The sequence below is a fragment of the Labeo rohita genome, chromosome 20 (assembly GCF_022985175.1).
Source record: "Labeo rohita strain BAU-BD-2019 chromosome 20, IGBB_LRoh.1.0, whole genome shotgun sequence".
Taxonomy (NCBI): domain Eukaryota; kingdom Metazoa; phylum Chordata; class Actinopteri; order Cypriniformes; family Cyprinidae; genus Labeo; species Labeo rohita.
The window spans coordinates 4,191,306-4,205,812 of record NC_066888.1 but is presented as its reverse complement, the minus strand read 5'-3'; the positions used below and the strand labels follow the sequence as shown (position 1 = coordinate 4,205,812).

Below are 14,507 nucleotides of genomic sequence, written 5' to 3'. Positions count from 1 at the left end.
TCATCTCTGGCCCACAGATCCTGCAATGGGAACAGAATCTAGAGAAGTTTAACCTAGAGCTCTTCCGCATGCGCTGTTACCTGGCAAGCCTGCAGGGCACTGAGCTGCCCAATCCGAAAAGCCTTCTTGCCACTGCTGGACGCCCATCTAAAATGGTGCTAGGTCGTCTGGGAATTTTCTCTGTTTCGTCCTTTCATGCTCTGGTGAGGATCTGTCACATGCTTTGAGGGAGTTCTGAAAGATACCAAAAAAGACCTCATTAAAACAATTTACCTTCAAGGCATGACACAAAATTAAATTAAGATGATGCAGCATTAAGATGAAACATGTTTTTAATGAGCTTGTGTCTGTACAGATATGCACTCGTGATGAAGCCACCCTGAAGAGACGATCTCGTTCGCATCCTCGAGGCATGCGGAACAAACGAGGACTACTCTTTTCTTCACAGAAGGGTCTAGACAGTCTGACTAAACGCAACCGGGAAAAGAGACAGTCCCTGTCCCAGGTAAGACTGAAATAGATCAAGACGTACACTTTTGCCGCAAAGAAATTAAAGGGTTATTTCACCTAAAAATGAAAATTAGCCCATGATTTACTCACCGTCAAGACATCCTAGGTGTACATGACTTTTTTTCATCAGCAGAATCCAATCAGAGTTATCAGAGTTAATAATTGTCTTAGCTCTTCCAATAAAGCACATCCATCCATAATACAAAGTGCTCCACACGGCTCTGGGGGGGTGAATAAAGGCCTCATTTAGCAAATCGATGTGTTTTTGTAAGAAAAATATCAATTTTTAAAATGTAATAATCATTTTTCTCTAGCTTGCCCTTACTTAATGTTAATTCTTATTGCATTGAATCATTGCATACTAAAAGAGCTGTGATTTCGGATTAGTAGTCTTACTCTGAGGTTCACTGCCTTGCGTTTACGACTGCACTACTGAATAGTCATATAAGACACAGGCCTGTTTTACTCATTTAGTCTCACAGTAGTGTGTTAATGCTGTCCACAGGTGTCAGGGTGGGAAACACTGTCACACTCTGCGGATAAAACAAACAACCACTGACTCACTCATCAAAGCTTTCTCTGGAGGTCAAATGGCAGGAAAACACACAGCAGTCCTGTTCCTTTCTCCCGTCAAAGTGTTTGGGGGCTGTTTTGGAAATGCTGTTTCTGGATCAGTTTTTGTAATTAAGCCCAGATCAGCATTCCTTCTCTGAAGGGCTTTTGTGTTAACACAGAGCATGAGCTCTAAATCCACATGTATGATTATGTAGACGGCCTCACGTGAGTTTGGAGCCAATCGCTCAGCGGTTCCAGCCTCGTAATCATCCATCCTTAAATGGACCAAATCTGGTCAAAACAGCCCTAATAGTGCATGATTCCAAAGACGGGAATTACCATGAGCTACATGCGGTTAATTGCTGCAAGCTGGAAGCAGTCTGAAAGAAGAGAGACAGCTTCTACTGCACAGATGTAGAGTCTGATGCTGTGTGATTCAACAGGGTTATGGGGGGCGGTGTGATTGTTTCCAGAGGGCTTAGATGCTTTAGTCAGAGTCAAGTCAGAAATGCCGTCACTAAGATAAACAGTTCAGGTATTGCTACTGTTTTGTTGATGTCTACCTCTGTACTTTTTATAGCTCTTTTCCACCAGACTCGCTGGTAATCCTTTATTTTGATAGTTTGCTTTAGACATTCTGCTGACTATAAGTGACTTTGCAACTACATGTCAACTAGCAGTCATAGAGTATTTACTCCGCTTAATTGTTTGTTTCTCACAATTCTGAGAAAAAAAATATCTCGCAATTTTTACATTATTTCTCAGAATTTCAAGTTTATATCTCACAATTCTGACTTTATAACTCGCAACTGCAAGTTTATATCGCAATTCTGACTTATAACTCGCAATTGCAAGTTTATATCTCGCAATTCTGACTTTATAACTCACAACTGCAAGTTTATATCGCAATTCTGACTTATAACTCGCAATTGCAAGTTTATATCTCGCAATTCTGACTTTATAACTCACAATTGCAATTGCAATTCTGACTTTTTTCAGAATTTCAAGTTTATATCTCACAATTCTTTATAACTCACAATTGCAATTACAATTCTGACTTAATTTTTTTCAGAATTTCAAGTTTATATCTCACAATTTTGACTATAACTTGCAATTGCAAGTTTACATCTTGTAATTCTGACAATTTCACAGAATTTTAAGTGCAATTCTGACTTTATTACTCGCAATTGCAAGTTTATACAATTTTTACCTAATTTCTCAGTGTTTTGAGTGTATATTTTGCAATTCTGACTTTGTAACTCGCAATTGTGAGATTATATCTCACAATTCAGGGAAAAACGTTGGAATTGCCAGATTTAAACTCAATTGTGAGAAAAAAAGGCAGAATTGTGAGATAAAAAGTTGAAATTTCTTTCTTTTTTTAATTTAGTAGCGGAAACAGACTTCCATAGCTTTGGGCTTTCTTGTGTTTGTTTTTTTTTTTTTTGGTGTAGTGTTGATTCAACCCACCAGTAGTGAAATCCCACTCAAAAAAATCGTATTTCTCATAACTTATATCTGATGTACGTTAGATGTTAAATATCTTCTGATTGTTTTTGACTGCATCACATCATGTCACAGTTTCAGTGTGGACAGACAAATGTTTTGTCACTGAAAACACCAGTTTTCAACAAGATCTGTGAAAAAAATAAAAAAATAAAATTAAGATGGAAGTGAGTTTCAAAAATTAGTTTATTGCATTAATTATTGAAAGGTATTGCTAAAACAATAGTTTTAACAGGCTGGTCAGTTGGTCTCCCAAACCACTCTAAAACCAGCCTGCAAATCAGCTATGACCAGGCTGGAAGATCAGCTAAAACCAACCATCCATCTTAGGCTGGTAGTAAGTAGCTAGCTGTCTGTGTATAGTGACAACAAAGCTTATGTCAGTTTTTGGTGTTTTGGGTTTTGCTTTTTCAATAAACTGCAGAGGACAAGCCATTGTCTGTTTGTATATACTACATCCATATAATAAGTATGTGTTTATGTGTTAGCAGAAGGATTTTGGGCATACGGGTGTCTTGGGTAAGGGGAGACTGTGTCTCCCACTCTGCCCTCATGATTAAGGCTGATGCATCTGTCAGCTTTTTTAGACCTATAATTTTAGCATCTTCCAGACCTCTCATTATTTCCCAGAAAACCTCAGGGTTATTTCTGCTGTGATCTACAATCAGAATAGTATCAAAGCTGGCGCCTCCAATTGATGGCTTCTAATTAAGGCACGGAGATAGAAACATGTTGCTTTTTTTAGCCTGGATGCTGTTATGCAGTTCTTACGATGTGCATCTAATGTTTCTGTATGTGTGTTTGTGATGCAGATATTTGAAGGATATTCCTCTGGATCGTTTGGTCACCCATCCACACAAAGCAGCTCAGAGGTAATTACACCACTTTAAAATGACTACACATTGTAATTTAACAAGTGAAAATCACATTCTCTGTTTTTCCCTTATGGGAAAAAAGGTGTTTAATTGTATTAAGTGTGCACTTCACATCTAAAAAATGTTGAAAACTGTACTTGCAGATAATATAATGTAAAGTTAAATTATTTGAGTTATTAAAATATATTTAAATACACAACCTACATGTTTCTATAAAAAATGACATTAAAATCTATTTTATTTTATAATATTTGCTTTCAATATTTTTTTTTTTTCAATTTTATTTATTTATTTTTTTTTAAAGAAATAAACGTCTCTAAGCTAGGTAGCTTGACTATTATAAACTTAGCAGTAAATTGTCCTTAGCAAGTTACAGTTTAAAAATAGCTCCCCAAAGTCTGTTAAGACATCTTATATTGTTCAACAGCTCTTGCAATGTCAAATCCCCATGTTGAGGATGCAGCTGAAGGACAATAGAATTGCACTGAAAGATCCTCCCCCATTCTGGCCATTTCTCCACCCCCGATCTGTTTGCACTGCATAATGTCAACAGATCAGCAGGTTGTTGTGACAGCTGTGTGAGTTGAGTCAGTGAAAAGGGACGTGACCCCCCTTTCTCCCTCTCACAGAATAAGGAGTGCGCTAAAGGTCCATATTAGTGTTGCTGGCACCTGGCTTTGACCCAGCATGCTGGCTCAGAACAAGAGGACAGGAAAGATTGAGTGGATTTTTCCTCATGCTTTGTTTATTAAAAAGGCAGCTGAAAAAATGAAATGCTATATTTCAGCAACAAGCATCAAGTATTGTAAATGTGCTTTAGTATGCTAGTCAACACATCAAAATATTTGTTTTTTAAAATGCGACAAAAGATCAGTAAAACATGATTTAAAATGTACTGTAAAACTTTCAATTTGACATTTTTAAAAGAAAAAATTCATAACAGTGTAATCTCTTAAGTACGCTTAATGTATAAATATTATATTATTTGCAGATACAGTTTTAAAAATATATTATAACATTTGAAGTACACTACAAGCAGGGTTGCCAGGGTTTTACAACAAAACCCACCCAATTGCTAGTTCAAAACTAGCCCAATCACGTTTAGAGGGGGGTCCCCCATTAAAAATCACATATCACAGGGTAAAATATGCAGTTCTTGGCAGGGTCCCCCTGATAAAATTCCCATTCCAGTGGATAGATACATTTTTGGGATCACTTCAACCCACGGACATGAAAAACAATCCGCGGCAACAGTCTTAAAGTAGCCCAATTCCGTGGGAAAACAGTGGACTTGGCAACACTGACTACAAGTGTTCATTTGGAACAATTAAGCATACTTTAGTATACAGTTGTGATGTAATACTGTTGTTGGAAAATGCTATTTTGATACTGTCAAAATCAAGGTACTTCCCAAAACTATATCTTACTTTTTTAGTGTACTATCTGTATGCATATAGATGTAGAATCAGAATAGAGTTGCAAAGGAAGACCAAACAGGATTGTTTACTTTTCAAGATTTAATTTTGCAACACATTGCAGTTAAAACATTTATCATTTTATATCCACCTTATTTTTCAACACGAAAGTAAGCTATTTTCTGTGAATTTTCAGGACGTCCGGTTCATTAGCCGTTCTTGGGAAATAACGAGAAAAATAGCAAAGTGCAGTAAACAGTTAACCTGTTTGGACTACAAACCAGTATATTCATCATTAAAATATATTAAAATAATATTGTAAGATACACCAGTTTGCAATATCAAGCAGCAAAAAGTTTTTTGCTTAGGTGTAGCAGACAGAACATGGTTCTGGATCTACACACTGAATGCAGAGAGACTTTATTTTTTTACTATTTTAAGTGATAATTAAAAGATTAGTTCACTTCCAGAACAAAAATTGACAGATAATATACTCACCCCCTTCCAAGATGTTCATGTCTTTCTTTGTTCAGTCGTAAAGAAATTACGTTTTTTGAGAAAAAACATTTTAGGATTTCTCTTCATGTAATGGACTTCTATGGTGCCCCCAAATTTGAACTAAAATGCAGTTTAAATACAGCTTCAAAGGGCTCTAAATGATCCCAGCCAAGGAAAAAGGGTCTTATTGTATTTTATTAAAATGTATATAATTTTTATTCTCAAACACTTGTCTCATCTAGCTCTGTGTGAACTCTGTTTTTTTCTGGTCATGAGAGTTAGGGTACATCTAAAAACTCCCATCTCATTTTCTCCTTCAAAAACATCAAAATTGTCCTACATCGCTTCAGAAGTGCCAACCCAGAGTTTACAAAGTGAACATGCAAAGAAGAACAAACACCCTTTACAAAAAAGTAAAAACAGTGATGTAGGACGATTTTGAAGTTGGAGGAGAAAATGAGACGGCAGTTTTTAGATGTACCCTAACTGTCATGACCGAAAAAAAAACAGTTCACACATAGCTAGTCAAGACGAGCGTTTGAGGTTAAAAAGTGTATATATTGTTTTTTTTGTTTTTTTGTTTTTTTCAGTAAATGACCGATCATTTCACTGCATAATTTGCTAGATATTCCTCTGTTGGGATCATTTAGAGCCCTTTGAAGCTGCACTGAAACTGCATTTTGGAAGTTTAAACTTGGGTGCACCGTAGTTAGATGGAGAGAAATCCTGAAATGTTTTCCTCAAAAAAACATAATTTCTTTATGACTGATGAAAGAAACATGAACATCTTGGATGACAAGGGGGTGAGTAAATTATTTGTACATTTTTGTTCTGGAAGTAAACTAATCCTTTAAACAATGCAAACAAGTTATATAAAGCAACTGGTATTATCTAATGTCCCGTCCTTCGGATGAGACATTCAACCGATGTCCAGACTCTCTGTGGTCATTAAAAATCCCAGGATGTCTTTCGAAAAGAGTTGAGGTTCATCACTTTTTCTCCTTTCCACCAATAAGCTGGTGTGTGGTGGGCGTTGATGAATTATTATTACTATTATTAATAATGTAAATTATCAATGTCATACCTCATACTGAGCAAGATGCAGAACTAACTTAAACTCACTTTTGTTCTTTTTCTTCATTTCTGTTCTTATCCTCTTGCCTGATGTCAGCAGAAGTTGGACGCCTATAACAAACTGCATTCAACAGCGCCACCTGAAGGTAACCAATGGGACTGCAGTTTGGAAAGCCGGGTGTATGTGTTTATGCCGGACAGTCAGCTCATCAGTGTGCCAGTCAAACAGGACTCTCTGGTCGCTGACGTTCTGTCATTGGCATGCAAGGTAATTCAGCAGTCACCTGTCAAACACCTAGTGACCTAAACTGACAATAACCAGAAAAAACATGAGCAATTCAAAGTCATGCATTTGCAATGAATGTAATAGTGGAAATCATTGTCTTTTATAGGTAAAGCAACTTGACCCAGCACTGCACTGCCTACACATGAGGAGACATTTGGGACAAGATGTGGAGAGAAGCACTCCAGCGCCCACAGACCTGCTGAGAAACCTGGTGAGACAAAAACACACTTTATAAAGTGGATTCTTTTAGCTAAACACTGTTTTGACTAGTTTGTTCTGTGAACCAGCCTAAAATTGTCCATCTAAGGGTGTGTTCACACTTGTCATGTTTAATTCGATTAAAATGAACTCTGGTGCGGTTGATCTGTTAGTGTGCTTCGTTTGAGTAAGTGTGAACGCTGCCATCCGAATCCTGGTGCTAAAAAGATGGGTCTCGGTTCGCTTCCAAGCAAACTCTGGTGTGTTTCAAATAAAGTATAAACGCAACACGGACCTAATACTTATAAACAAACCAAAAACAGCAAGTAATGACAAGATGATTTCACGAAGAGAACAAGCGGTGTATCCAAAACAAAATGAGCAGAGGGCAAACATGGAGCAATGATAAGGTAAAGTCCCTTTTATGAGCTCTTTGTGAACCAAACGAACTGAACTACAAGTGTGAACACACCCTAAAACTAGCTGGATTAGAATATAAGCATGTCCCAGCTTGGTCTAAGTTGTTTTTTTCCTCTTATACACACTGCAACAATGATGCTCTGCTCTTGTTTAACAGGTCTATGATGAACTGGAAGTTTGGCCTGTCAATGTGTTGAACATAAACATGTCCCGTCTGGACACAACTGTAGACTTTGGTGAGTTACTGTACAGCAGAATCAGCAAGAAAATAAATAGTTCATCCACAGGTGAATATTACTTTACTCTAATCAGAAATCTGGCAGTGATTAATTTAATCTTACGGTTCTCTGCAGGTTTCGCAGTCACAGGTCATGTGGATGGTGCCAGGAGAAGTCATGTGTATGTTAGTGAGGTGCATCCTGAAGGCCTGGCGTTTACTGAAGGTAATATTTTAACATTTCCTATGTCTTGATTTTAAATGTTATTTTTGGTTTTGCTGTGATTTATTTGTATGCATGCATATTGTCTTTGTAGGTCTGAAAGCTGGAGACGAGATCTTGAGTCTTAATGGCATGAGTGTGGCCTCTCTCGACCTCGGCCTCATGCAGAGCTTCTTCAGCCAACAAGAACTCAGTCTTGTCATCAGACGTGAGGATAACAGCTCAGACGACCAGAGCTCTGTCTGGCCAGACTGTGACCTCAGTGAACCCGATCAAACCCAACCTTCTCATGGCAACATCATTCACCTGGAGCAGTGGACCTCAGGTAGAAGAGCAGCTGTCTTTATTATGCACTGCTTTTCTATTTTGATATATTTTAAAATGTAATTTATTCCTGTAATGCAAAGCTGAATTTCCAGCAGCCATTACTCCAGTCTTTATTGTTACACAATCATTCAGAAATCATTCTAGTAAGCTAATTTGGTGTTCAAGAAACATTTCTAATTATCATCATCAATGCTGAAACAGTTGAGCTGCTAAATATTTTTAAAGAAACCTTGATACACAAATTTAGGATTCTTTGATCAATTTAATCTTCAAACACTTATTTGAAATACATATATTTGCAATATAAAAGTCTTTACCATAACTTTTGAGCAATTGATTGCATTCTTACTGAAAAAAAGTATTCATTTGACAATCGATCAATCAATCTTACTGACCCCAAACTTCTGAATAGTAGTGAATGTTGCCATTATGTCTTTGCACATAAAACTGCATGTCCCCTGCTTTTTCTGTAGTAAAAATACATGACCTGCAGAGGGTGACAGATTTTTCATTTGACTCTTATTTGTGGTCTTGGGTATATACAGTTGAGATCAGAAGTTTACATATAGTCCACAAGAGAAAATAATAGTTTATAAAAATGACCTTGTTCAAAAGTTTACATACACTTGATTCTTAATACTGTGTTGTTACCTGAATGATCCACAGCTGTGTTTTTTTTTTGTTTAGTGATAGTTGTTCAAGAGTTCCTTTGTTTGTCCTGAGCAGTTAAACTGCCCGCTGTTCTTCAGAAAAATCCTTAAGGTCCCACAAATTCTTTGTTTTTTCAGCATTGTTGTGTATTGGAACCCTTTCCAACAATGACTGTATTATTTTGAAATCCATCCTTTCACACTGAGGACATTTGAAGGACTCATATGCAGAAGGTACACAATGCGTTAAAAGCTTGGGCGTGGGGGGGTATATTTAACTTATTTTGTCTTCTAGGTACGTAGCTTCTGGGCACTACTAAAAATATATATATATATATATATATATATATATACACACACACACACACACACACACATATTTTATATATATATATATATATATATATATAGCAAAATAGAAAAATGTACACATCTTCATTCTGTTCAAAAGTTTACACCCCTGGCTCTTAATGCACTGTTTTTGCTTCTGGAGCATCAGTGAGCATTTGAACCTTCGGTAATAGTTGCATATGAGTTTCTGAGTTGTCCTCGTTGTCAAATAATGAATCTCAAAATCATACAGTCATTGTTGGAAAGGGTTCAAATACACAAAAATGCTGAAAAAACAAATAATTTGTAGGACCTGAAGGATTTTTCTGAAGAGCAGCGGGCAGTTTAACTGTTCAGGACAAACAAGGGACTCAACTATCACTAAACAAAAAAATACCGCTGTGGATCATTCAGGTAACTGTTAAGAATCAAGTGAATGTAAACTTTTAAACGGGGTCGTTTTTATAAATTCAGCTATTATTTTCTCTTATGAAGAAATATTGAAATATCTTATTCAGGTCAGTACTAAATGAAAAATAGCATGCATTTTGTATGATATCTCTTATTTTGGTAAAATAATGAACATTTTGCAGATTTTGCAAGGTGTATGTAAACTTTTGACCTCAGCTGTATTTCTGCATTCTTTTTCCAGTGTGTCACACTGTATGCCTTTTTATTTTATTTTATTTCATTTTTTGGAGGGGCACCAGTGGTCCTGGCTCAAGCGGTGCCCTTTTTTCTCAAACAAACAAACAAAAATATTAAAATTAATAAATTAATATTGAAATCTCAGTTTACATTTTTTTTAAATAAAACATTTTACTTTATCATGCAGTTACCTACAGTAATCATCAGTAAACTTTAATCAGCTTCGTTTTATTTTATTTTATTTGGCAAATAGCATTTAAAATGTATTTGGTTACTCAGTTTGAATGGGCAGTAGTGAAGAAACTGCCTGCAGGGTTGCAAAGGGCTGTGACTGCGGGCGGCCCCTGGCTCTTTATACATACTGCAAACAATGAAACAACTCCCGCTGTTTTTATGATGAGAACCTAATGACGGACAGCTTGTTTCACAGCGTGGCGCTGTCAAAATGCCCAGACATAAACTATTATACCACAGGGCTCTTTGCAGACAACAAGACTGTTATTTCCTACAGGATGGTGTTTCCTGTAGGGGGGTTTGTAACATTATTCTAACTGTAAACTCAGTACCTATTATGTTTCCCATTTGGTGCAATGCCAACCTTTGTAGAATGAGAAACAAGAGGTCTGCTGAAGTGGACCTGCATGCAGAGTTAGTGAGTTTAGATCAATGGCGGTTAATAAAGGTCAAACTCTCGCATGGGTCAGCCTATAGAGAGAGAGAGCGCTAAGCTAATGAGCCTTGAGTGTGTTTATTTCACTCTCTATCACCGTGACTTAACGCGTCTCACTTTAGTAATCAGCCCACTCTTTCAATAACATCTTTTGCACCTCTTTCTCTCCCTTAGATCCAGCTCAAGAGCAAGAATTTCCCGAGGGCTCCGTGGCACCTTCTTTGGAGGAGGTGAACGATAAGGGCGAGAGGGGCGGAAAGGTAAGCCAAGGGAATGAGCGGCTGTGCTGTCAGAGATTTAGAAGGTGTGAGCTGCTTGTGTTGAGAGACTGGCTGGTGTGAGCAGGATTACGGTCGGTGTTATGAGGTCAGAGGTGGAGAGAGACGTGCTCAACAGAATTCCACAGTCTTACTGCACACTTGGCAGCAGCAAACAATAATACTTGCATTTAATTGCATTGGCAGATTTACAGTGTAAAATGTGTTTGTCTTGGCATGTCATGACATGTAGGGCTTGGCAGTATTTGAATTAAAAGTAAACATGCATTAAAAATCTATAATTTTTAATATTCAAGTTTAAGTTCAAAAGTGCTCGCAAAGACTTTCACAAGTTTATGAAATTCTATTTCAAATAAATTTTGAAGTTTATATTCATCAACGAATTCTGAAAAACGTGTGTCACGTTTTCCACAAAAATTATAAAAAATACAAAATAACATTTTGGACATTGATAATAAGAATAAATGTTTCTTAAATAGTAAAATAAACTTCATTTCTAAAGGACTCTGTGACACTGAAGACTGGAGTAATGATGCAGCTGTTTAGGAATAACTTATATTAGAGTTATTTTAAATTGCAATAAATTTTACAGTATAACTGTTATTATTTCAAATCAAATAAATGAATCTTTGGTGAGCATAAGAGAATTTTTACAGAAACAAAAAACAAAAAAAAACATTTTAACTTTAGTGTTTTGCTGTTTATGACCATGCATAGTTATTTTGAGACATACATATAAAATTTGATTAAACATATTTACAAATATATATTTTAAACACTGTGGAAACATTTTGCATTAGACCTTTTCAGTCTATTTTGGTTGTTTGATCAAAATTATATTTCCTCCGATTGAAACAATTGTCATTGTAGGGCAATACATAAAAAAAAGTATATAAAATATGTTAAAAGTAGCACTGTCAATCGATTAAAAAAATTAATTAATTGCACATTTTTTTCCTTGTTTGTCCTGAACAGTTACACTGCCTGCTGTTCCTCAGACAAATGCTGAAGATTTTAAAAAGAAAAAGAAAATTAAAAAAATTAATTAATCGCACATTTTGTTTTCTGAAATTATTCGCGATTAATCCCATCTTTACATTAAACGTGAAAGTTTTTAAATATACTTTTACATTGCAATAATTATACATTCGATCTTCAAATAAATGTAGAAAAAAACATAAAGATAGTATATTTTAATATTTGTTAAAAACATTTTTTATGACTGAAGGTACCACTGGTACCAACAGACATCAGCTCTAGGAAATTGTACTTTTTTTCTTTATACTTAACCATTGACTATAACCATTTAACATTACACTACAATTGAGAGCTATTAATTTGAACATTTATTAGAGAAAAAAAAAACTTCTAATTTAAATAAACTTAAAACAATCTTCACATAAACACATTATTTACCTGTGCCCTTTAGCAAGTAGGAAATATACAGAAATTTCAGTTATCAAATACTAAATTAAATATAGATGAATTCTTAAAGCAACAAAAAGTACTGATTAATAGACATCACAGCAGCTGTGTTATTAGGTTATTTGGCTGCTATTACTTTAAGAGCTTCCGCTGATGAATGTTAACTGCGTTAAATATTTTTAACGCTGTTAAAATGGAAAAATTAATCACATTAACACACTTATTTTGACAGCACTAGATAAAAGGTTATGAAGTCTCAAAACATAATTTTGAACACCACAGCTCGTGTTGATTGAGCTTTCTCTCTTTGACCTTTGTTGTTTTTATGAAGGTTAGACGTAGTATGACATCTAAGTGAACAAAATGAGTGATTGACTTTCTCTCCTGCTTTATGGGAGGTCAGTAACAGATCAGCATGTGGTCATTTAGATTTAATCCAGGCTTAAAGACAGTGGAGAGAGAGAGATTAGCATGTCCCTGCAGTAGACTGAGTGTTTTGGTTTCTATAGTGCAGTACATGCATAGAGGAGAGGTCAGAGGTCATGTGTCGGGTGGTGGGACAGAACAGTGCAGAAGGAGACGAAGAGGAATTCTGTGCGCTCTTCCCACTGTCATCACTCCATCAGACCCTCAAGGAGATGATGGTGGGACTGCTGGATGACGTGAGCGCGTGTGGGAGGTGTGAGTGCGTCTCGCTGGTACTGACACGTTTCTCATTTGTCTTTGTTTCTGTGGCTATATAGTGATAGTTTACATACATTTATGGTAACACTTTATAACATAACATTTATTAATATAATATGTTTATTATACATTATGTAAAATATCTTTAAAGCATGAGTCAACTGAAAGCCATCTGTAGATTGCATGCATTTGGGGCAGGACTATTTGTTTTACCAACCAATGGCAGATCTTTGATTCAGAAAATTGATTTATATATGTATATATGTATATATATATATATATATATATGTGTGTGTATGTGTGTGTGTGTGTGTGTGTGTTCATAATATGTTCATTATATAAAACTCCAAACTTCTAAATTTTTAATAGTGATATTTAATTACAATAACTTGCATATTTAGACTGTACATTGAGAAATATATATATGTGTATATATATATATATATATATATATATATAATAAATTACATTTTATATTATTTATCAGCACTTTATAATAAGGTTCATATTCATTCGTTAACATTAGTTAATGCACTCTGAACAAACAAACAAATGAACAACTGTATTTTTATTAACTTGAACAAGGATTAATAAATAGTGTAATAAATGTAATATTCATAGTTTTTTTATGTTAGTTAATACATTGTTAATACATTGAGTTGATTGTACACTTTCTGTTTTACTGAGCAATGGCAGAAATTTAGATGTAAACAGATTTTCATATATAATCATATATGAATGTATAGGATCTTTTCATCTTAAATAACACTTATCTAAATATTTAAAAGTAATATTTCATACAAAATGTATTATTCCTGGAATACTTGTCCATTTACATTGATTAAACATTGTGCACTGGTTAAAAAGTTTCACTATGCTTGTTAACTATTTAACAGAAAATATATATTTATAATATATCAAAAAAAAGTACTTAAACACAGTTGTTTAAAATTGTATATTATTATTATGTAAACTACTTTTTATATTATTAATCCTTACTGGTAGAAATGGAGTTAACTTAGTTATCTTAATAAAAATATTTAACTTCATGCTTAAAAAACTTTTGTTTTTACAATGACATTTTGTGTACAATTTTAAGGAATTAAACATTTAATTCATACAATTTCTACAGAATAATCTAATTCTTAGAAATTATCTTTTCATAAGAAAGAAACTCATTTCAATATTTTTCTCAGAAAATATGGGCCCTGACTCACTGTCTTTTGACAGTCCCCCTCCCTCATAATAGAGTTATAATAAAGTGTTACCTCTATGGTTATATAACTTGTATTTCTGCCTATCGGATGCACACAGAGACCCTGGACTGTTTTATCTCATGCTGTTGTGTTCCTGTAGTCTGTAATTACTGTGGATTGTACTTGATTGTGCATTGTGTGTCAGAATAGATGAGTGTGTTTGTGAACGCATCTCCTATGACCTTCAAATACTCTCAGTTGCACTTCATTATGATTATACACTCTATGACTGTACTGAGTTTTGAAAAGAATGATCATTTCATATGGGTTTTATAGTAGGTGTTTTTCCATCCTGTATGTGTTGAGAGCAGCTCTGCAGAGCCGCCCAGAGGGATTTATCAGTTTGTCAGCACTTTATTACACTCTGACAGCACAGATTACGATGACAAATGGCTTGAATTTTTACCGGTGATGCTGTTTTTTATGCACCCCGGTGAAAGGAGCCACATGCGCTCTGGAGAT

The 14,507-nt window shown here is 35.3% G+C and overlaps 1 protein-coding gene across 1 annotated transcript in view; it reads left to right on the top strand.

The window, feature by feature from the left end:
- LOC127183018 (rho guanine nucleotide exchange factor TIAM2) overlaps positions 1 to 14,507 on the top strand; it is a 54,180-nt gene that overhangs the window by 30,863 nt on the left and 8,810 nt on the right. Inside the window, 9 exon segments of the mRNA XM_051138804.1 lie at positions 18 to 203; positions 356 to 505; positions 3,384 to 3,443; positions 6,531 to 6,701; positions 6,826 to 6,930; positions 7,495 to 7,573; positions 7,691 to 7,780; positions 7,872 to 8,102; positions 10,577 to 10,662. Of these exon segments, the coding sequence (XP_050994761.1) occupies positions 18 to 203; positions 356 to 505; positions 3,384 to 3,443; positions 6,531 to 6,701; positions 6,826 to 6,930; positions 7,495 to 7,573; positions 7,691 to 7,780; positions 7,872 to 8,102; positions 10,577 to 10,662 (1,158 nt within the window).